Source organism: Anopheles funestus, chromosome X (assembly GCF_943734845.2).
Source record: "Anopheles funestus chromosome X, idAnoFuneDA-416_04, whole genome shotgun sequence".
NCBI classification, from domain to species: domain Eukaryota; kingdom Metazoa; phylum Arthropoda; class Insecta; order Diptera; family Culicidae; genus Anopheles; species Anopheles funestus.
The window spans coordinates 12,376,127-12,398,646 of NC_064597.1; the positions used below are offsets into that span (position 1 = coordinate 12,376,127).

A 22,520-nucleotide genomic window follows, 5' to 3' on the forward strand; every position below is an offset into this window, starting at 1 on the left:
TTTAGCAACAAGACAATTGTATCGATCGATGCTAGGTGCGTACAAAAGATGCAAACCTCAATGATTGTGACATTTGAGCAACAATATGTGAGAATTAGCCTTTTTTTTAAATAGCTTATACACCTTCCCAACTCCCACATATACACACACACACATCCACTAGCATTCCCATTCCTTCACACTTCGCTATAACCCATCATCGATTGATATGGTGGTCACAAAAACAAAAAAGTATAAAAACCGCCCAAAAAACGCATGCGCGTAATTCTACCAACACAGACAAATGGTACGGTGAAAAGGATATATGCCCGCCTGCAATCAGGGGGCCCTGTCTCGGTTCAAGGGCTGATGCTGTTTTCCCAAACCAATTTCGCCTTCCCGACGGTACGGTTCGACAGCGGTGTCCGGTGTTCGACTTGTGCCACAGTGTGCCCTCAAGATACAAAAGAGAGAAGAAAAAAAAAGATTTTTTTAAGAAAGCAAAAAAAAATCCGGCGAAGGATCCAACCGAGAAGCGGCAGCAGAAGCAAACTAGAAAACTGTGCTTTAAAGAAGGAAAAGGAAACAGGGAACAGCAAAAAAGAAAAAAAAACGAACCCTCTTACATCATCTCAACTTTAATAACGAAAAGAAGAAGAAAAAAAGGCGAAAAAAACACTAACCTAACAATACAAAACTACCAACAGAGAGCAAAAAAAAACCCAAAAAGGCAAGGAAACAAATAAGCAACAAAGAAAAACATAAAACGAAAAACGGTTTTTGCAAACAATTTTTTTTTCACAATCTTTTGTTTTGCTAACTGGTTATAGCACGTTGTGCGGAAAGTGTGGCAGAAAACAAATTCATTCATACAGCCCCACCCTTTTACGTAGGTGATTTTCCACCATTTCCTTCCTTTCATTCGTCCCCTTCATTGGCGTACATTGTCCAGATACCGACACGCATTTTCACGAAATTTTCTTTATTGTTTGTTTTTCTTCTCTTTCCATTTCTCTTCCACTGGTGAATGCTTTTAGTGCGCAAAAAGGGTGCAAAAGTGCTACTAATAATATACAGGTGAAGCACAAGTGTGTGACTTTCTGTGCTGGTGTGCGTGTGGGTGTGCGTGTGTGAAACTGTGTGGTTTTTACCGTGCGTGCGTGCGTTCCTTTATCTCGCGTTGCATTTACCGTGTGCCCGTGCATGCGTGCGTGAAAAGTAGGCTGTCTTCTTCCCTCCCCCCCCCCAAACCCCCCTTCTTCTACTCGGCATAGTGACGTTGACGAACTTCTTCGTCACCCCCCCCGCACACTTTCACATCGGGGGCCCGATAGCAGGTGAATCCGTACACCCTCTTCACTATCAGTCGCTCGCTAAGAGAGCGCAAACAAACGCGGGAGCAAACGCAAAGAGCGAGAGAGTGCGCGCGCGAGAGTACCCGCTTGCTAGCGTAAAGGAGGGAACGGGACAGTATAGCAATCGATTTGTGCTGGAAGAGAAGAGGAAGGTGCTACTGGGGCCCAACCGTACCCGCTATCATAAACGCGAGCTTCCAGCCTGAGGGGGGGCTGTCACCATGCGCCATGATGGAGAAAGCGAAACAGCATAACGCACTGCTCACCTGCCGAGCTGACTAACAGAGAGAATCCCCAAAACTCCAACACCCCCAACCTCCCCCCAAACACACACCCCCTTGCCCGAACAACCAGAGAGAGCGAGTGAGTGAGAGCGCGGGAGAGCGAACAGGCGCGCGCGCAGGTTTGAAGGAAAAGAGAAACCATTTCGCTCGCGCACTCCCTACGCCATCCATCTTTCATCCGACAGCGACACACACACGCAGAAAGGCGAACGGGTTCTCTCTCTTTCTCGCTTACACACCACCACAGTCGGTGTGCGTATCACGAGTCACCAGCCGAGCGTGTGTGTGCGGGCGCGCGCGCGTGCGCTCACACACCATTAGCGCTATTCTGGTGCGAGCGAGAGCGCAAAAGCAGGGCTTTTCGGGGGGACAGAAGAGCAAAAAAAAGGCTGAGCGAAAAATGATGGCGTACGCAGCAGCAGCAGCAGCAGCAACCGACCAGTATTAGTGCACACACGGTCCGTTGAAAACAACACTGGCAAGGCAGCGCTGAAGCGCAACGCACCACGGGGTTTTTTTCGTTCGACACGATTGAACGCGACTGTTCTTTTGGGTTTTATTATTTTATCACACGGCGGACATGTAAACAGTGCCTATCAGTGCTTCCGGGTGTGAAACGGTGTGTCGCGGAGCAAACAAAAGCAACAACCAAAAAAAAATTGCGAAGAGGGGGGAAGCCCAGCGATAACAACCCCAAGGCGCGCCAAGTTTAAACTGGGTCGGTGCAGAGAAACGCTCGAAGAAAAAGGGAACACACACACACACACGTTCGTTCCCCTTTTTTGCTACTTGTCGTGGAAATACACCGCAGAAAGCAAACCAAAACAAAAAAAAGAAACGCGATGTGCTTTGCGAGGCCAACGATTGATTGCACGAACAAAAAGAACAGCTGGTTTCGCCCATTTTCGATGCGCTGATCGTGACGAGCTGCCGAGTTCGATTAGAGCACACTACACTACACACACACACACACATACACACCACACACACACACATACACACCACCCACACTCGGCTACACCGTGTCCCATACATTTTCCTTTACAAATTACACACACGCCCACATACACGTACACGGTCGCTCACACAAACACACCACACACACACACACATACAGTTTTGGCGTAATTCCATATCCGGCGGTTTGATTTGCAATACGTCATCGATCGATCGAGTTGTTGGTTGTTTGTTTTATTTTCGTTGACGGGTGTGTACGATCATCCCTTAAAACGGGAAAAAGGAGTGTGAAGTGAGCACATTCCACCATCCTCGCCCCATCCTCGTACACGTGTGGCGAGACAACAACAAAAAAAGCTCGCCTTCGCATCCCCCCCCTACACACCCGGCCGAGCGATAATCCCGACGAAAACAACAAGAAAAACACAAAAACCAGACGACCAACGCGATAACGTACACAGCAGCAGCAGCAGCAACAACAAAAGAACAACAGCGACACACATACAAAGTAAAAAAAAAGACCCGTCGATCAAACTTCCCGCTACACCGCTAACTCGAGGCAGAGGCTCCAACCTCCGACCCCGCACCCCCCTCCACCCCTCGTTACACCCCGTCGCTCTAATCACCTAATCTTCAAAACACACATACGAATCACTAGCACACACCCGCACGCACGCACGCACTCTCTCGACTGCGGTTACGCGCGTGTGTGTGTGGTGCGGTGTGTGTGTGTGTGTGTGTGCGCAGCGTGTGTGTGTGTGTCGGAAAGGGGTGGTGAACGCGGGCGGGAAAGATGAAGAAATTCACCTTCAAGGGCGTTTTGGACGGGTTTCGGTCGTCGGTCAACCAGCAGACACCGGCAGGTGGCGGATCGGCCAAAATTTGCGTCGAGCAGGAGATACAGGAAACGCTCCGTTCGGAACACTTTCAGCTGAAAAAGGTAATAACTAACGAAAAAAAAAATTTTACCAGATCACCTAAGATAGTGATAAGGGAGATAATGAGGGGGGATGGGGGTGGAGGATGTTGTGCAAAACGGAAAATTACGAAATTTTCTTTGATTGGTTTTTATTTCACTTTTTCCTTTCCGAACATTTCGGAAACGGAAACGGAAATTGGGGTTTTTTTTTTTGAAGTTGAAAATCTGACACTTAGGTGTCGTCGATTTGGGGCGTGGTGGATTTTTTCTTTATTTTTTTTTTGTGTGTGTGTGTGTGTGCGCTAGAGATAGATTTAGGGGATGATGAGATGCTTTGAGATGCAATCATCAAAAATCCCCCCACGGAGCACACACACACAGTATGTGTGACACATTCCTATGTGCATCTCACCGTTTGTGGGTTTGCCGCACCCGCTGCTAACGTCATTTAAAACTGCGCATTCACTCACGTATATAACAACAGGCTGGACGTGTTTGTACCTTCCCTTTTGGGTCCCCATGATGTCATCCTAGAGCAATCCGAAATAAAGTCCAACGAGAGAGCGCGAAAGGGAGGAGGAGAATGGAGGGGGCGGTGGTGAGCCAATGGAGCAAGAGGAGCAACATTTTCGCAATCAAACAAAGAGCACCGGTCGTCTTCTTTCTACAAGCAAACAAAACATTGCAACTTCGCACAGCAGCTGGCACAACATACATCTATCAAACGAATGGCGAGCCTCCTCCTCCTCCTCCGCTGCTTAATATACCCCTCGCAACAACCCTCTACGCGCGACATTTATGAGTTACCCATGAGTTCAAGGATATTATATAGGTTTGCTGCGAAAGCTGGACCTCCTGGAACCCAAGGGTGTGTTGTTTAACGGAGCATTTTTCCACGTCAATCATCCCCCCCCCCCCGCTCCCCCTTTTGAGAGCGTCCTCCAAAGCCTCCAAACTTTCAATACGCATTTCTTCCGAGGACTGGACTATTAAAAACTGCATCCCTATTTCATCCGGATCGATATTTTTCAACTGCGGATGAAATGGGAAGGTGTAAAAGGGGGGGGGGAGGGGGACGAAAAGGAGCAACGTGATCACGTTGTGCTTTCCACCCCCAACACACACACACACACAGCATCAGGAGTTGATGAGCGAAATTTTCATTCCAACAAAAATTGCCTTTTTCTCCCCCCCCGTAAAATGACTCCAGTGGATCTTGTGGGAATTTTTATGAGGAGTCCTTAGGATTTGTAGGTTATCCTTACTTTTACCAATATTCCATTATTTTTATTGTAGGAATGTGCAAACGGTGTGTATGTGGGGAAAATCTTTTTCTACCTTCAAATCTGCTTCATCATCGACAATTATAAGACACTACGCAGATCCTTGCAGCCAAACGAATGCGCATGTCCGTTCCTGTTTGGTAGCAGTTCTCTGCTATATCCCCCAACGCCTCCCTCCACCCTCCATGGAGTACTGATAGTTATGAAGCGAAGGAGGAACGCCAACGGGGAGAGGAGATGTGTGTGTGGGAGGGAGACCGGAGTTTAATTTTATTATTATTGCATCCCATCCATACCCCACCTTTCGTGTTTCGTACTGTGTGGTGAATAATGAAAAACTCCTGCTTTGCCGTCGAAGATTGGTGGAAAACAGCTAGCGTTTGTTTTATTTGGTATGTTACTATTATTGCAAGCTATATCATAAGACACACGCGGCTATTTTCCCCAATCATGCACCTAATCCGGCCGAAGGTCATCCAAAAAAAAAAAACCAACCCACGTCTGGCAAAAACTCCACTATGGAAGAAGTTGTGCTTCGTAAACATATGGTCCATATTTTATCGGTACGCTCCCTGTGTACTGGGGTTATTCGTACTTCAGGTTTGAAAATTGCAACACTACCAATAACAAATCCGTCATTCGTCGCGGGAAATGAGAGCAATTCAGGGAGAGCTTTTCCCCTAAGGGGGGGGGGGGCGCTTATCCGCAACATTTGAGTTCCGCCCACAACGGCAACCCCCCCAGGGCTACTGTCATCCCGGACCTTCCTGGAGAAAAACATGGCGATTCTCTATCGCCCGACCATACCTGGAGCGAACATGTAAAATCGATAACCTTTCCCGTACTGATGATGGAGTGGTGAGGGGAAGGGGGTGAGGGAGATCACCCGCAATTCGCAACGAAGAAAATTTTTGTCCCATGGTCATGTGAGCCCAGCATCCACCGCTCCGCACTATACATTACCTCCCATTTCTCGTTTTGATGCATCTAGAGAAGAACACTGGTGTGTGTGTGTGTGTTTTTTTTGGGTTTTGTTTCCTACCCCAACACACCGTATGAATCAATATTTCTTGCAGTTTTTGCGTACCAGCCAGCCCGCGAGTTGCGCTTTCCCAATGGCATACTCCTCAAGCCTCCAAATATTGGAGCAGCAGCCTCGCGCACTGCGCAGATGTGCTTTTGAGCTCTCCTCCCTTTCTCAAATAGGAGAAGGTAGTAAGAGTGGAGGTGTTGTGCTGGAGGGAGGGCGATTGAGGAGGAGGAAGAGGTGAGGGAGAAGAAAATGGTACTCCCCACTTCATCCAGTTTACTGTCCTCCTCCTCCCCCCCGGGGGGGGGCTTCCCCCCTTTTTTATCACGAGTATGCGCACAAGATGGCGGCCGTTTAATGCCGTACCCATGTGGTGTGGTTTTCCCTGCCATCTTTAACTATATTTATAAAAGTATAAAAAAAACAGCGTTTTAATGACCGAAGTTGTACACTACGTTCGAAACACACACTGCACACAGGGGGCCATGTGCTTTAGCGTTTAAAATGGGTTTTAAAAAATCGTTTTACAAATTGCGATCGTAATCAGCGCGGTATGTCCACAGGAGGGAGGTTAGAATACCACCAGTATATAATGATAATCAATAATTCGCAATTATAAGATGATAGATAGTGGGCAATAGTTATTATATCTGTTAGTCCTAGCGGGGTCACATACCACCGATACCTCCTTACGGCGAATATCCGAAAGGAGTTCGCTATTCTGTTGATATATTAATTCCATATGGAATACGGAAATGGCAGAGCCTGCTGTATTTATTCCGAATATATAGATATACATGTAAAACTATATCATCCACACTTACTTTGCTCACACTCAATCTTACCAACTCGGTTCGCTTTTTTCTCCCCCAAAATCTCAATTTTGCACCAACAGACCTTTCGCCATGGCTTTCCGTACTCCCCGACGGCGCTGGCCTTCGATCCCGTTCAGCGAATTTTGGCCGTGGGAGACAAGTTTGGCTCCATGCGGCTGTAAGTATATTGGGTGTTACCTTCCCAAAAAAAAACCTCCGCAAAATCAATAGCGCTTTATGTGTTTTTATTTATTGCAGATTGGGCAAGTTCGGTGTGGATGCCCACGTGAAGCACGAGGGCGAATCGGCCTGTGCCGTGAATCTGATTGAGTTCCTGGTAAACGAGGGCTGCCTGGTGACGGCCACCGCCGACGATACGTTGCATCTATGGAATTTTCACACCAAAATCCCGAAGGTGGTGCAGAGCCTGAAGTTCCAGCGGGAAAGGTAATGGTCCGAACGGCACTAGGTATTGTAGAACTGTGAAGGGAAGATATACAAGCGCTAAAGGTCTCGCTAAAGTCTACCATATTGAATTGGTTGTATTTTCCCAAGAAAGTAGAAGTCTTCAAGAATACTTGAATATATGTATAAAACATTTACAGTTGAAGAAATAGATTCTTCATTCTTGAAGATTTGAAGACTCGAAGAAGATTTGAATAGATATTCAGAAGACTGAATATCTCCTCTTTAGGCAATCTTAATTTTTGAAGATTTGAAGACTTGATGAAGACTTGAACAGATATTCAGATCTTCTCCTAAGCCAAACAAAGAGAACAAGAAAATAAATGACTTTTCTATTCCAAATATCCACAGAATATCTCGGCTGCATCTGCCAATCGGTACCAAGTGGTTGTACATTGGAACGGAGAAGGGCAATACGCACATCGTCCACGTCGATTCGTTCACTCTTAGCGGCTACGTTATCAATTGGAACAAAGCTATCGATCCGTAAGGCACTCGCACAAATACGCTGATGGAATGATCCCATCCCAACCCCCCGGCTAATGCTTCTTGTTATTTGATTTCTGTTTTCTTTTCAGCATTCGCAAGACGCACCCTGGCGCAGTGGTTCACCTGTCCGATAATCCGCTGGACGCAAACAAGGTAAAAAGGGTGCCTGGGAGGAGCACGACGCAAGACACTAATTTTGCACGTGTGCTAATGTTTTTTTTTTGTGCTGCTTCTCCCCATCACAGCTGCTAATAGGATTCGAGTCCGGTCAATTAGTGCTGTGGGATATGAGAGGTAAATGTGCGGAATTTCGCTGGCTGTCGCAAGAGCCGCTCAGCTCCTGCTCCTGGCATCACGAAGGGAAACACTTCATAACATCACACACCGACGGTTCTTTATGTACGTGGCCTTTGAAACTTTCACCAAAACCCTTAACTCATAGTTTTCCTCACGGTAAGTAAGTTGGTTTCTTTTTGGGGCATTATAGATTGCAAAATGTTCTAACGGAAAATGTTCGGCGTTAACGCATTTACTTACAGCTAAAACGAACAAGGAAGGTAAAACGGAGAGCTGTAACTCTATTCAGAAAGTCGAAGTGAAAACGAATAGAATAGGGTAAGGGAGACACACACTCCCAACACTTCAACTGTTGTTTATTTGTACTAATATTTATATTATATTTCTACCAAACAGAGATCAATTTACCATTTTCTCGGGCGGTCTACCAACGGAGAAGTGCAGTCCCAAGTCGCACTGTATCACCGTCATGGTGCAGGGCAAATCGACGACCGTCCTGGAGATGGAGCACAGCGTAGTCGACTTTGTGACCATGTGCGAGAGTCCGTGGGTCAGCGGTATGCAAACTGAGCAGCACTGAGAATTACTCAGCAATAAACTAATCTAACGTTGTTGTTTGACCATTCGAACGAACTTTGCAGACCTGCAAGAACCGTACGCCGTGGCGGTACTGCTGCAGAATGACCTCGTACTGATCGATCTGCTGACGCCCGGCTATCCCACGTTCGAGTCGCCTTATTCGATGGACCTGCACGAGTCGCAGATCACCTGCTGTACCTACCTGGCCGACTGTCCGTCCGATCTGGTGCCCGCGTTCTACTCGGTCGGACGGAGCGCGGCCACAAACCGGCGCTCCGGCTACTCCGAGCGCGAGTGGCCGATCAACGGCGGCGAATGGCAGCCGACGTCCTGCAGCTATTCGGAAATCATCCTCACCGGCCACCAGGACGGTTCGATCAAGTTCTGGGACTCCAGTGCCGGTACGCTGCAGGTACTGTACAAGCTGAAGACGTCGAAGATCTTCGAGAAACCCCGAGTGAGATCGCTGGACAGCGGCGAGGAGGACCCGTTAGCCATCTCAATGCTGTCCCTGTGTGCGGAGTCGAGGTATAGTACTTGTTGTTGTGTTTTTGGGCATATCCACAATAGTTTCATGCGCTATTTCTAACATTGCAGAAAGCTTTGTGTTGCCTGCAACTGTGGTTATGTCGTTCTGTTCAAGTTCCGGAGAGCCGAAAGCACCGGGGACATTGTGGTAAGTAAGAATACACGACAGGGCTGAGTTTCAAAACCCCTCCCGGACCAATGACTGGCTACGGGTTTAAATAAAAGTCAAGATCTCAGGTTTGAGAGGTTGTAGTGCCGCCCACAATTCACAACAGGTGGAGTTCATGAGCGGGAATGTCATTTTACTTCGCAGGTTTTGGACATTCCGTTCACCATGGAAACTTTTACCGAATTTGAAGGCAGTCCCGAATGTGAGTTCATACCTAAATCACTGCCAAAAACCGTTGACTCAACCGAGAGCGATAAGAAGGTAGGTGTGCTGTTAGCTCCTCAGATCTCCTCGATCTGTCTTCCTGCCGAACTTGAGAGCTCTGAACTTTTGCTTTCCCTTCCCCAAACAGAACTGCAGTTTATTAAAGGTGAAAACTGGACCACAGCGAAAACCTCCCGGGTTTCAAGCTCAGCTGGTATGCGTTCCGTCGTGGGCGTGCGGCAGTGTGCAGATAACTGCGCTCACCATCAACTCCAACTACGGACTGTAAGAGGAAGCGTTATTGGCGATTGGCCACCTACCAGCCTTTGCATAACCCTATTGCTGTGTCCGTTCTGTATTTCAGCATGGCGTACGGCAACGAGTACGGCTTAACGATAGTGGATATTGTGAAGAAAACGTGCGTGCTAAACCTGTGCACCCAGGAAATCTACGGCGCACAGGATCCGTACTCGCGGACGCCCCGAAGTCCGAAGCGTTTGGAAAATAGTCAATCGAAGGACGATTCATTGCGTTCCCCTAGTATAGATCAGGTACGGACGGGATATGTAACAACCAACTACTAGTGAACTTGATTTCTATTAACTAATCTCCAACACATATACGCACACGTACATGCACACACACATACACACACACAATCAATACCTCATTGTATATTCAATGCATCCATTCGGGTAGGGCAATTCGGGAATCATGTATGTGTGTGTGTGTGCGCGTGCGGGTATGTGTGCGTGTGTTATGTATGTACGTGTGTAACGCATTACTTGTACAGATGTTTTTTTTTTATCACACGCGAGGAAGGGAGCAGAGAAACCGAAAGGAGGATGATGATTCGATACAAAAAGGCATTTACTTAACCTCTCTAACATCCCATACCTGGAAGGGGGTTGGGAACACCCGTTCCAAAAAGAAAACCTTCTCGCATTAGACGGAGCAAGGGCACTTACAACCTCAATCGTTCGTTCATCAACACTCACACTACTAGAGTAACGGCGTGGAACGAATCAAATCACTCGCTCGCTCATCCTATTCTTGTATACGTGGTTCACACATACACACACACACATACAAACACGTTCATGCACGTTCGCGGGTTCGCAAGAAAGGAGTAGGGTGGGGAGCAGGGAAGTTTTTATTGGGCGGGAGGAAGGGGGCATGTACATTAACAACGCGTGGAACGAGTGCCTCTTCAATCGCCTATACAGGTGCCATTTGTTTGATGCTTTAGATGCGGATGCTATAATGTCTAAGAAGCAAGGATACGCCTAGAGTACCACCACCACTTCATCCATCATCACTATCGTTTAGGTTTGTTCGTTCTCTAAACTTTCCGCTTTTAACTCCGATCGGTCGATATTAGCTAGTTGTAGAACGTGCGCTATAAACTCGATAAATGTCCCCTTTTTGGAGGAATTCGCCGTGTAACTTCCAGACGTTACATCTCTTCACATCTCAACTCCTCATCGCAAGACTTAAATGATTGTGCATGTAAGGAAACAAAAAGTGGACATCCATTGTGCTGAGATGCTATAAACTGTAAATGCATGTAATGAAAACAGAGTGGACGTCCATTTTGCTGAGATGCTATAAACTGTGTACTTGATTCTGATTGGATAAGAACAGCTTTCCAACCACTTACGCTCATTGTATCGAAAGTGCTCGTTGAACCGTTTTATATTTTTGTCATAAAAAAACCCCCCACACTATCGTCACATTCAAAATTCTTCCGAAGTAGACGGAAGCACCTGTGCAGATACAATTTGATTGGCATTCGTCTTCTTCAATCCCTTTCCTTACCTCGCTCGCTCTCTCGCGCAGTTCCTAGCTGAACACGACACGTTAATTGTATAAAAAAAAACTAGAGTGTTGAACAATCGCACCCATTTTGACGAACTTTTGTACAGCAGCGGACAGTTGTGCGTTAGAGTTGTGCCCGTAATACGCATACCGTAGATGTGTTTTGTTACCAGGTGTTTGTCACAACGGCAGTGTCACGCGTGGCGTCGTGTGCTACTAGAGCGCTCGGTAGTGTACACGCACCAAACAACAACCAAAAAAATCCACCATTTTCTTTCCGTGTTATAAGTTTAGTTCAATATTTTGTTCTCTTTTTATTTTCCTTGTTAATCCTCAAACCTAGTTCGTGCGTCGTTTGTTTGTTCTGTGTCCTTGTTTTGCGTCCGTTTGTTTCTTCTTTTTTTGCGATCCTTTTAACCCAATACTCGTACTGCCATTTGTGCTCCATTAGACTATACATATACTACCAACAAAAACTTCCATCCGTAGTAGCCACTAACCTCTCTCTTAGCCATTCCGGGTGTGGCAAGTGCGCGCGCTTTTCGGGCCGGTAGAAAACTATGTGTGTGTGTTTGGTGGGGGAGGGATATAGCTGATGACGAAGATTATCCAAACCAAGTTATCTATTTGCCTCCAGCTCAGCCACGTTGAGCCGGCACGACCGGAACAGATGGTCGGACCGGTGGGCGAAACGGTGGGTCCCTCGGTACCCAGTCCGGCCGTCGTCCCGTCTTCCTCCTTCGCTACCTGCGCGTCGAGTGGTGCCGCCATCACCACCAACACCGTGAGGAAGGAACCGGACACAATGCCGGACGTGGAGGAGCCACCGCCGGTGGTGGTGGCGGCGGCGGTGGCTGGGTTCACCGGTCCTGCGGTACTGGCACAGGCGCAGGCACCACCGGTGGACGAGGCAACGGCGGCGGCACGGAGTGCCAAGAAATCTTTCATAGAATCCCTCCCACTGCCGAAGTGGCTGCGGAGTTTGAGTAAGTACCGTGCCCCCCCCCTTCCGGGAATTGTCAACCATCTCGGACAACAACTAGCATTTGTGTATTTGTGGGCCCGCGTGGTCCAATCAGCGTATATCTCATGCGTATCATCCCATATCATACCCTCTCTTACCCCCTTCATTCCTCAACCTTTCTCCTCATCTCCCATCTCCCCATTTTCCACCTCAGGACCGCCATTGTTCTTTGACTCCCTTCCAATTTTTGCTACTTGCTCCGTCGAATTTCTTCAAGTCTTCTGTGTGTGTATGTGTTCTCCACCTTGTCGATTCGTCAATAGTGTCGTGTTCTTGACGCGCTAGGCAACTTCGAGAGCTAAGCTAAGGTTTTTACACGTCCACATACAACCCACACACAGGATAAAACACATTTCGCTGGAAAGGATCTCGTTCGCTGTGTTCGATTCAGGTTTTTCGCACATTTTGGGTCTCCTACTCTTATCCTTGGGAAGGGATGCGAAGGGGTTTTGGGGATAGTATCTGCAGTGTAGTGGCATTAGTGGTAGTCGCTGTCTACCTGGCGGCTAGTGTGTGGGGCACCTTGTGTCAGATCACCAGTTGGGATGCCAAATGCCTCATATCATATTCTGCTCTCTCGCCATTTAACAATCCCTTCCATCCCGCCCTCCCCCCTTTCCCAAAAAAAAAAACAACTCTACCGTTTTCCTTTCCCCTCTTCTCCGGCCAAACTCCTGCATTAAACCCTCCACCCCTGATACAGATAAATGGGCTCGTCGGTGGTGGCAGTGGCAGCGGCGCTGGAGGTGGCGGCGCCGGGGGCGGCAGCAGCAGTGGTGGCGGTGGCGGCGGCGGCGGCGGTGGCGGCATCGGAAGCGGCACCACGTCCAGTTCCGCGACGACACCGAACGCGGTCAACTCGAACATGCCGCTGTCGATGTACGAGCGAGGCATGAGCATATCAAGTGCCGGAAGTCCGAGCAAGCGCACTGGAGCTGGAAGCGGATCCACGACAATAACGGGTCTGACAGACTCGGTCAGGAAATCACGATCGCAAGGTGCCCATCCAAGAAAAACAAAAACCTTCACAAATATCGCACATACTGTTTCGGTTGAGTTTGTTTTGTTTTGTTTTTTTTTTTGTCTTTTTCTGTTCCTTGTTTTGTTGTTGTTGTTTTTTTTCGTCTTTTCTTTTCCCTGTTTTCCCCGTTTCCACTTTTCCAAATTCACTGTTTAACTACGACACATATACACATACTCACTGCTACTGGCTTTATTGTTTTGCCCATGTGCTGCTCTGTCTTGCCAAAAAACCGGTTGCACTATGTTTTATCTTTTTCACCATCAATCACTATTTTAGTTGTACTTGATAAAAATGTTGCTTAGTAGTGAAGTCATTCGAATCATGAGTAGACTCTCAAAAGCAGTGGCGGAATAGCTATTGGAGGACTCCCACCAATTACTTCTTAGTAAAAAAATATTTTTGATATTTTAAATTAAATGTGGTGTACTTACCCGAGTAAAAACCGATAGTTTGATAGTTGGTTTTAGGTTGATAGCTTGAAAATTAAAAACCAACACTTTTCATTTTTTTTTTCTAAGCACAAAAACACATTTTTAAACAACACATTTAAAACATCCTACAATGGCTACATTTTTTCAAAAAAACGATTTCACGCAAATGACGAATTCACGATTTGGAAACTGAACACAACTTTTTTTTCACCCAAAAATAACTAAAACTTTCATTTTTTTCTGTGCACAAAGATATTTACAATGTGGACTTTTGCACATTTAAAACAGCCTACATTGGCCACATTTTTCAAAAAACAATTTTACGCAATGAGCAATAAGCTCATTGAAAAGTAAACATAACTTTTTTTTCACCCAAAAAAACCATTTTTTTTATTTTTTCATGCACACAAACACATACAAACTTCAGTGCGCTTTGGCACATTTAAAACACATTTTTAAACAACACATTTAAAATAGCCTACAATGGCCACATTTTTCGAAAACCGATTTCACGCAAATGACAAATTTACGATTTATAAAATGAACACAACTTTTTTTCACCCAACAACAAATAAAACTTTCATTTTTTTCTGTGCACAAAAGCACATACACATTTCGGTGCTCTTTTCCACATTTAAAACACATTTAAATTGGCCACATTTTCCAATACACGATTTTACGCAATAAGCAGGAAGTTTATTGCGAAATGAACACAACTTTTTTTTCACCCAAAAACAACTAAAATTTTAATTTTTTTCTGTGCACACAATATACACTTTTTAAACACATTTTTTAAAAAACAGAAACTCACTTTTTTATTTTTTTCACTAAAAACAACCAACACTTATATATTTTTTCTGTGCACTTTTCACAACATGTGCCGAAAGTTTTTTTTTATTAATTCCAAATTTTATTAATTAGCCGAGCACGTTTACGCCATTATTTTATGATAAAACTTAATGGCAAAATACACCACACAACACAAATGCAAATAATTTGCCATGTGTAGTACACGCATAGTAACACGCACTGATTTTAAAATTCCTTCGCTCTCACACACAACGATAACTTAGAACGTAGGAGTAAGAACGCAAGCACCTGCCTGTGCAGGTAATCGAAAGATCGAACAAATCGTGTTATCGCTTCACCACTACCAACACGACTACCAGTAGCGGAGCATTGATGGATAGAACAGTCCGGCATTGATCTCTTGTGAAGTGTCAAAAGAGTTCAAACAGGTCAAAAGAGACAAACGCACTACCTCGTTACACCTGCACATAGCATTTTTCACTTTGTTCAATCGTTTTTTCGAGCTTTGTACAGTCTTTTACTTGCAAAAGAAATTTCAAATGGATTTAAAATGCAATCAGCGATGAAAATTTTGCATTTGCTTTTAGAAGATAAAACAGTTTGTGATTTTGGAGCCATTTTTCTTTTAAACAATGGCCTTCTTCTTTCACTTACACTTGCTAACACGAGAGGTGACGCTTACACAAGCCAAGCCGACGCCGGCAACAATTTAAACATGTGCCAGATAAATCTTCACTTTTAAACACACAAATTGTTGTTAATAAACGTTCTTTGAATGTAATAAAATCCTCAACATCAAAGGACGCCACTTTTTAGCACCAAAGAAATGTAAAACCGCGTTGTACCGAAAGCCTTTTTTATTTGCATAACTTACGCGTACTGCTGCCCGATCGCTACTGATCCTAATTTCGCCTTATCTCACGATCGTTATCACGACACACCCACACAACGATAATCGGGCGAAGCGGCCGCACGATGTTAGCTTTCGCACACACTTCTCTCTCGCCTTGAGAGACGCCCCGTCCTGCAGAGACGCTTTGTGAGAGCTTCGTAAAAAAAGCAATTCAAAATCTCTTCGTCTCTCTCGTTCAAATCCGTTCTTATGTACATTTATGGCATGGAAAATGTAGGCATATGAATGATTTTTTTTAATAACGTAAAACAATATATTATTTTTTTTTTTTTTGCTCGGTTAGAACGGCCTGGCCGTATCAAGACTTATTTTACCACGTAGCAGGATAGTCAGTCCATGCTACGGGGAGACGGTCCGGATGGGATTTGAACAAGGTCCCTGCCGTGTGGACGGGCGCCGTTTTTCACATGCACCACCGGGCCGCCCCAACAATATATTATTATTATATTACATTATAATAATATATTATGTTATTAGTAGGAAAATCCTTTAAAGGTGCTTTGATTCGGTGGTGCCGTAAACTAAAAAGGCTGAAAGTAAACTTTTCTTCAATTATCGATATTCATTCAGCAGGGGCTCCTAGATCCGCCACTGCTCAAAAGATTCAACAATCTTTGTAGATTCAAAATCACCGCAAACTCACGTATTTCCAAAGATTAATCTTTTTAAGTGTTTTTTTAAATCTCTAGATTTAGAGTCTTTCATTAAATATGAACTTCCATTCATTAATCACCTAAGACTCACGTATCTCCAAAGATTCATCAACGAATCAATGAATCTGAATCGAAGTATAGCGATCTTAGATTTTTAGCTGTAAAACCAAATGTCCACTATTTTATTTTCATCATTCCACACTATTCAAATTGCTTTTGGAGTGTGTGTTTTTTTTTGTTTTCAATTTGCGTTCACTCGATTGGTTTTGTTTTATTTTGTCATCATTATATTGTTCTTCTCCCTTTCTTTTGACTGCAATGTTGTTATGTTCTTTGGATCTTATGTTTTAAATTAGCAGTGTGTTAGCAACTATTTTGTTACGTTAAATTTATCGATCTTCCCTCTACAATAGCTGATTGTTTTGTTTGCAATATAGAAAATTAAATAAACAGTTCCCTTCCGTTTGCATTTGACGGAAAAAGATGATTTTGCCATGCCAACGGTGACTACGTTAAGGTGTGATTCCGTCACGCATGACAAAATTATCTTTAACGCGTACTTTCTTAAGACACCTTTTTTCCCCATCTGCCCTTTTATAGATCTGGTTTTAGTTTGGTTTGTTTCTTTCAGCACGCTTTCTTCGGTTTAGTTTTAGTACCTTGCCACTCCTACTCCCAACACGGTCCGCCCTATGTTTACCAATCACCAATATTTCTTTCTTGCGGAAAATATCGAATCCAAAATTAAAATAATAAAAAAAACATTTTAAAGTACGTTGTAACTCATATACATCACGCTCACCTTCGGGTGGCCATCGATCGATGTTTTTGCTTTCGTTTCTCTATTCGCAGATAAATTGGATAACTCATTCTCGAGATCTCGTTCATCTTCTATGTCAAGCTTAGAAAATAATGCAATGGAGGCTGTGACTTGTTTGGCTTTTGCCGATAGTTATGTAAAAAAAAGCGGTAAGTAAAACTGTAAAGCTTCTTTTTTTTTAAACAAACGGTGTAACTAACGCTTTCTCTTGTTGGTACATTGTAGATCCCTCAATGGCGTTGCCTACTGCATGGTTAGGAACCAGTTTAGGATCGATCCTAACCATCTCCCTATCCATTCCGGAGAACGATCTGAGAAAAGCGAACGTGGTCCAGTCGGCACCTACCGGTAAGTCGGGATGTCACTTTGTGTTGCAGACGAGACGAGCTTTTTTTAATGTTTTTTTTTTGTTCAAATTCGTAGGAGCTATGTTCCGGCTAAAGGGTTCCATCCTTTCGATGTCGCTGCTCGACTGTAACGGGGCACTCATTCCGTATTCGTTCGAAAGCTGGCGCGAAGATTCAAAGGACGGCAAAGAAAAGCGGGAAAGTATGTGCACCATAACCGCAATCACATCTTAACGTTTCTAACCTCCAAAACTCCCTTTTTCCGCATCCGTTGACAGGGACGCCAACCAAGACATCATCCACCAAGATGAGCCCTACCAATCCGGACGGTTTGTGCGATCGGCAATTTATTGCGATCGCGAGCGAGAAGCAGGCGGGCGTATTCGCGCTACCCAGCCAAAATTGCGTCTACCGGAAGAAGTTGGTCGATTTCGATTTTATCGTGAAGGCAGAAATCATTAGCATGAAAGGTAAAGTCCTGATTTGAGGAATTCAGAGAGTGGAAATGAATTTCAGAGAGTTGAAACAGCGTGAAAGAGTGGTTATAAGGATTTGAATCTTTTACTCACTCTTTTGAGAGTCATAAAAATATTACTCAAAAATAATACTTTAATTACTTCTTGCCGTTTTTATTCACTCACTCTCTGTGCCGACTAATGACTCACTCCTAGTCGGCACAGAGAATGAGTGAGTAGAAACGTAAATGAGTAAAAGAGTAAAAGAGTCATAAAAACTCCTTTGCACGATTAAACTCACTCACTCACTCACTCACTCTTACTCAGTGTGCACATCTCTAGTCACCCCGGTCAATTCTGGATTACTAGACTTATTTTACCACGTAGCCGGATAGTCAGTCCTTGCTACGGGGGGACGGTCCGGATGGGATTTGATCCCCTGTTCTGCCGTGTGGACCGGCGCCACCCCGGAATCGGAATTCCGATTCCTATTGGAGATCTTAAAACCTTTGACTACTTCTGGAGAATCGTGGGAACAATACTTGGTGAAACATAACACATCTTTACGTATCTCTCTTACAGATAGCGTCTGTCTGATATGCTACGCTTCGAACGGGCATCTGATGGTGTTTACTCTGCCTAGCCTGAAGCCGCTGCTCGAAGTTGATTTTCTTCCATTGGCCGATCTAAGGTATGTGGGAGCGGGCACCGCACACCTTGTGTTTCATATGCTGCGAGTCCGAATATCCTTGCCCATTGAACTAACCCAACAAAAACCTGTACACGGACCGGCAAACATGCTTTTCCCCAGATGGGGACTAATTAAACACAAACACACGCATCTTGCCATTGTTCGCTTACTCTAAAACTCTATGCAATACAAACATACATATCCTTTCACCCTTCGTTCCTTATTCACGACACCCTTCCCACGCACACACCTTTCAAGCTAAATAACTCGTTCTCTTCACACACAGTTTCCAAACCAAGTGTAAACAGGGCGTGGTGGATCCAATGCTGTCCATTTGGGGGCAACAACTTATAGTCAATGAAGATTCGAATGTGTAAGTGATGCTTTGCCAACGATCACGAATCCTTGAACGTACGCGAAAGCTAAAGGAGAAAAAAAAACGGTTAAAACCGCGAAGTGCGAAGATGGTTTCGTTTGTTTTGCTGTGTTTTTTGCTTCTCCGTCGAGTGTAAATGCGATATCGTTTCTTCGATCAGACCACAATGCGGTGTTTGGGATTTTTATTTCGGTGCAGTTGTGTTCGTAGGCTTGTTTTTGGGAAGGATTTATTCATTCGTACGGTACAGAAGTGCTCCAAAAAACGTCACACATTACTAGATCTGCTTCATCTATCATCTCTACACGTACATCATACTGGCATTTCTGGTTTTACGAATAACAATATATGTGTATAACAATAACAAAAGAAGAAAAAAAAACATTTAAAACTTATCCACTTATCCCACAGCCCATGTTAATCTGCCAAATGTCACTAAAACTATGCATTATTTTCCTTTCGCTCTTTTTTTCACTCTCTTTGATGACTTCACTATTTCGTAATACCCCCGAAAACATCGAACCGTCCCCGTTTTTGTCTCCCGCAGGATTTCACGGACGTTTAGCTTTAGTAACAAGGGCCATGGATTGTATCTAGCCACACCCACCGAAATCCAAAAATTTACCGTTTGCCAAGAATTCAGGTAAGTTGAGTTTTTTTTGCAAAGCCTGGCTAACGTCTAACATCTCTTATGTTACTCCCTGTGCGTTACGCAGCCACCAATACAACAATATGCTTGGCGATCTCTACGTACCTCATGAAATGCCGGAAGCACCGAAGGAAAGCTTCTTTAAAGGACTGTTCGGCGGAGGCATGCGCAACCTCGACCGAGAGGAGCTGTGTAAGTAATCACCTGTAACATAGCAAAGCATCCTCCGTAACGGTATAACGTAACGCTGGAAAGCGGATCCCCATCCCCGGATGGCTATAACACTTAGTATATATATAGTATATGATACTTCTAGTCTCTTCTGAAGAAAAGCCGTTAACGTCAAACAGAAGTCTGGTTCTGAATTCTCGACAGAAGAATTGTCTATAATGTGCAAAGTATGTATATATGGGTGAAAAGTGAAGTAATTGTTCTAAGATCTGAGCATAATTGATAGAAAGGAGATTCTTCCAGCGTTACATTTTGTTACAATATTAAACACATCATCACAAATTTGGTGTTTGATTAAAATGAATGTCCAGCACAACTGTACAATAAACTTTCATTCCGTTTTTAGTTGGTGAATCGAGCGGTAAGGCGAACCGGTCGGTGGCGAAACACATTCCCGGCCCGAACGCTAACATCCAGGATCTGAATGCTCGGACGACGTCGGTTACGTCGGAGATTGGTAAGGCGCACCAGCTGATGCTCGAGCGCGGTGACAAGCTAAGCCAGCTAGAGGAGCGCACCGAGCGGATGGCTAGCGAGGCGCAACAGTTCTCCAGTTCCGCCCATCTGCTGATGAACAAGTATAAGGACAAAAAGTGGTACCAGTTGTAAATCCCTAAGGGAGAAGCAAATTACCGATCGCTAAGGATGTTTAATCGGCGTGCGGATGCGAAGGATGCTGGAAATGAATATGTGTGTGTGTGTGTGCACGCTTTTGCGTGGGTGTGTGCAACGCTGTGGTGCATGATTGTGACCATATCGTTTCAGCTAATACGAAGAAACCATCACACAACCATGCACTGCCGACACAAACATTCAAATGTCTACACAAGCACACGCACAGGACGAAGAAAAAACAGACTTCCACGCATATGCCGCACACCGGTGGTAGAGATTGCTAGCCGGTTGCTTAGTTCTACATCCGGCATCCCCTTATTTCGCAAGGGGAGGGAAGAATGCGAAGTTGGAGGAGAGATGGACAACAGTGGGGCGGGGGTGCAAAATGTCTCCACCGGCATGAACTGGATGAAGTGAGGAGATGACAAAAAAAAGACACACCACCACACCACCAAATACCCTCTTAATCCAAGCAAGCACACACATGTTACACAAAGCAAAATTGAACGGTAAAGCAGCAGCAGAACGAGGGAGGTGGTGGTGGAGAAGAAACGCGATAAAAAAAAGGATTAACAAACAAAACAAACATAAAAGGCGAAAAAGCTAAAACCACAAGCAGAGCAGGGAGCCCCACGTTACACCGTAGAACATTCTGTTTACTCGTTGAAAATTTTTAGAACATAAGCATTAAAAACAAAACCAGAAAAAAGCTGCGATTAAAAACGAAGGTAAAGCAAAGAACCACGGGGCAGCAAAATGAGAAGGCAGAAAGGAGAAAAGCAAGAAAGTGTGGCTGCTGTTTTGAGTAAACAAACAAAAATCATTGGAGCAGCTGATGCAACCAGCAGCTAAAAAAAAAACAACCAGCAAACATGTTATATTAAATTATTTTTTAACTTAATAACGAACAAGAGAAACAAGTGAAAGGGAGCGAAGTTAAGACAGCAAAGCTAAGGAAGAAAACCCAAGTCATTACTCAGTAAAATGCAAAAACAAAGCAGAACAATACAAGTGAGGAGAAGTAAATGAATAAGACGTAGTAGCAGACGAAGAAGAATACACGTATAGTGAAAGTGTTTGCCAGGCAGTTTTCGGATCACAAGTGGTGACGCGCCAAGCAAAAAACCAACCAAAACAAATAAAAAACTAAGGGGTTTTTGCCAGCATTAAGATATAAAAAAAATCAACAAAAACAAAAAAAAGGGGGAAAATCAACAGAAAACCAGCAAAGCGCGTACAAGTGGCGCTATTACACAAATCATACACACAACCCACACACACACAACACATCCAGAACACATTCGTCTCCGGATTACTCGGTGTCATCCCCGGCAACCAAGACAACATACACACACACACAGACACACCGGGGAGGTAGACACGTAGGCCGGAGAAGAAGCAAAACGTCGGAGAAGAAATTACAGAAATTACTGCGCGTTGCGTATCATTTGTACATAGAACATTTTGATATGACGTGTACTGTACATATGTTGAGAAAAATAGCTATTATTGAAGAAAAAAAACACAAACTGGAGTTTGATTTATTTTTTTTGGTTTGCAAAGGTTGATTGAGAAAAAACGACTAAGCGACGAAGCTGCTGGACATTAGTGATGTGGAATCGTGGATCCACTCCGACTCCGCGTATGAAAAATTGATTCCGACTCCGACAGAAAATCAAAATTGAATCCGGACGAGTCCGGTCGACTCCAAGTTCGATCGAGTCCGAATGGGTCCGGCAGGGTCCAGATGAGTCCGATCGAATCCGACTAGTCATGGGTAAATTGTAAATTTTCTCCGATAACTTCCGAGTCGGACCGATCCGACTCCGGCAACATTTATAATTTATCCATCACTATTGGACATTTTCAGTATACACCCGAACACGATCGAGATCCTTTATCTCCACTCCCTCCCTGGCGAATCTATAGAGGAGATCGAGTTGCTTGCCTCGGACTCTGTAGGTAGTAGTGGATGCGAAGCGTGAAGCTTGGCACTGCGCATAGCAAGACGGAGTTCCTGGTGATCAGCAGCCATAAGGAGATTCAAACAGCATGCTTACACATGGGTACGGAGCGCATTGCATCTGTACGGCAGCTAAAGTACTTAGGTGTGGTCATCGATGATCGCCTTAGCTTAGCATCTGGAGTACGCCTGCAGCAATGCCACGAGGGATGCAAATACGTTGGTGTCGATCTAATATGTTGCCTATTTGCATCATCTTGGCTGAAGACTGTGAGTGTGCCAGAGGTACCGGAAATATCTGAGCGAGAATGTCCAGGTCTTCCGCTAGGACTATATCCAGAACGAAG

The 22,520-nt window shown here is 44.8% G+C and overlaps 1 protein-coding gene across 3 annotated transcripts; it reads left to right on the forward strand.

The window, feature by feature from the left end:
* The first annotated feature begins 1,016 nt into the window (after window positions 1-1,016).
* On the forward strand, window positions 1,017-21,739 carry LOC125767707 (syntaxin-binding protein 5). Of its 3 annotated transcripts, none has more exons than XM_049434579.1 (23): window positions 1,017-3,515; window positions 6,703-6,800; window positions 6,881-7,069; window positions 7,439-7,573; window positions 7,666-7,729; window positions 7,822-8,029; window positions 8,116-8,191; window positions 8,270-8,430; window positions 8,515-8,980; window positions 9,050-9,128; window positions 9,294-9,410; window positions 9,502-9,638; window positions 9,718-9,904; window positions 11,809-12,157; window positions 16,879-16,995; window positions 17,072-17,194; window positions 17,270-17,395; window positions 17,472-17,663; window positions 18,231-18,339; window positions 18,626-18,712; window positions 19,263-19,358; window positions 19,432-19,556; window positions 19,942-21,739. In XM_049434579.1, the coding sequence occupies exons 1-23, from the start codon at window positions 3,369-3,371 to the stop codon at window positions 20,202-20,204; spliced, it is 3,651 nt and encodes a 1,216-aa protein (XP_049290536.1). In that variant the 5' UTR covers window positions 1,017-3,368; the 3' UTR covers window positions 20,205-21,739. The 3 variants fall into 3 exon arrangements, with proteins under 3 accessions (XP_049290536.1, XP_049290619.1, XP_049290696.1); XM_049434662.1 differs by lacking the exon at window positions 11,809-12,157 and adding an exon at window positions 12,899-13,193; XM_049434739.1 differs by lacking the exon at window positions 18,626-18,712.
* The last annotated feature ends 781 nt before the right edge of the window (window positions 21,740-22,520 follow it).

What these genes read in the sequence shown, in the direction of transcription:
- LOC125767707 (XM_049434579.1), top strand. Translation starts at nt 3,369, where the DNA reads ATGAAGAAATTCACCTTCAAGGGCGTTTTGGACGGGTTTCGGTCGTCG. An exon ending in CAACCGAGAGCGATAAGAAG is followed by an intron (nt 9,411 to 9,501) that starts GTAGGTGTGCTG and finishes TTCCCCAAACAG; the next exon opens with AACTGCAGTTTATTAAAGGT. An exon ending in GTCAATGAAGATTCGAATGT is followed by an intron (nt 18,713 to 19,262) that starts GTAAGTGATGCT and finishes TGTCTCCCGCAG; the next exon opens with GATTTCACGGACGTTTAGCT.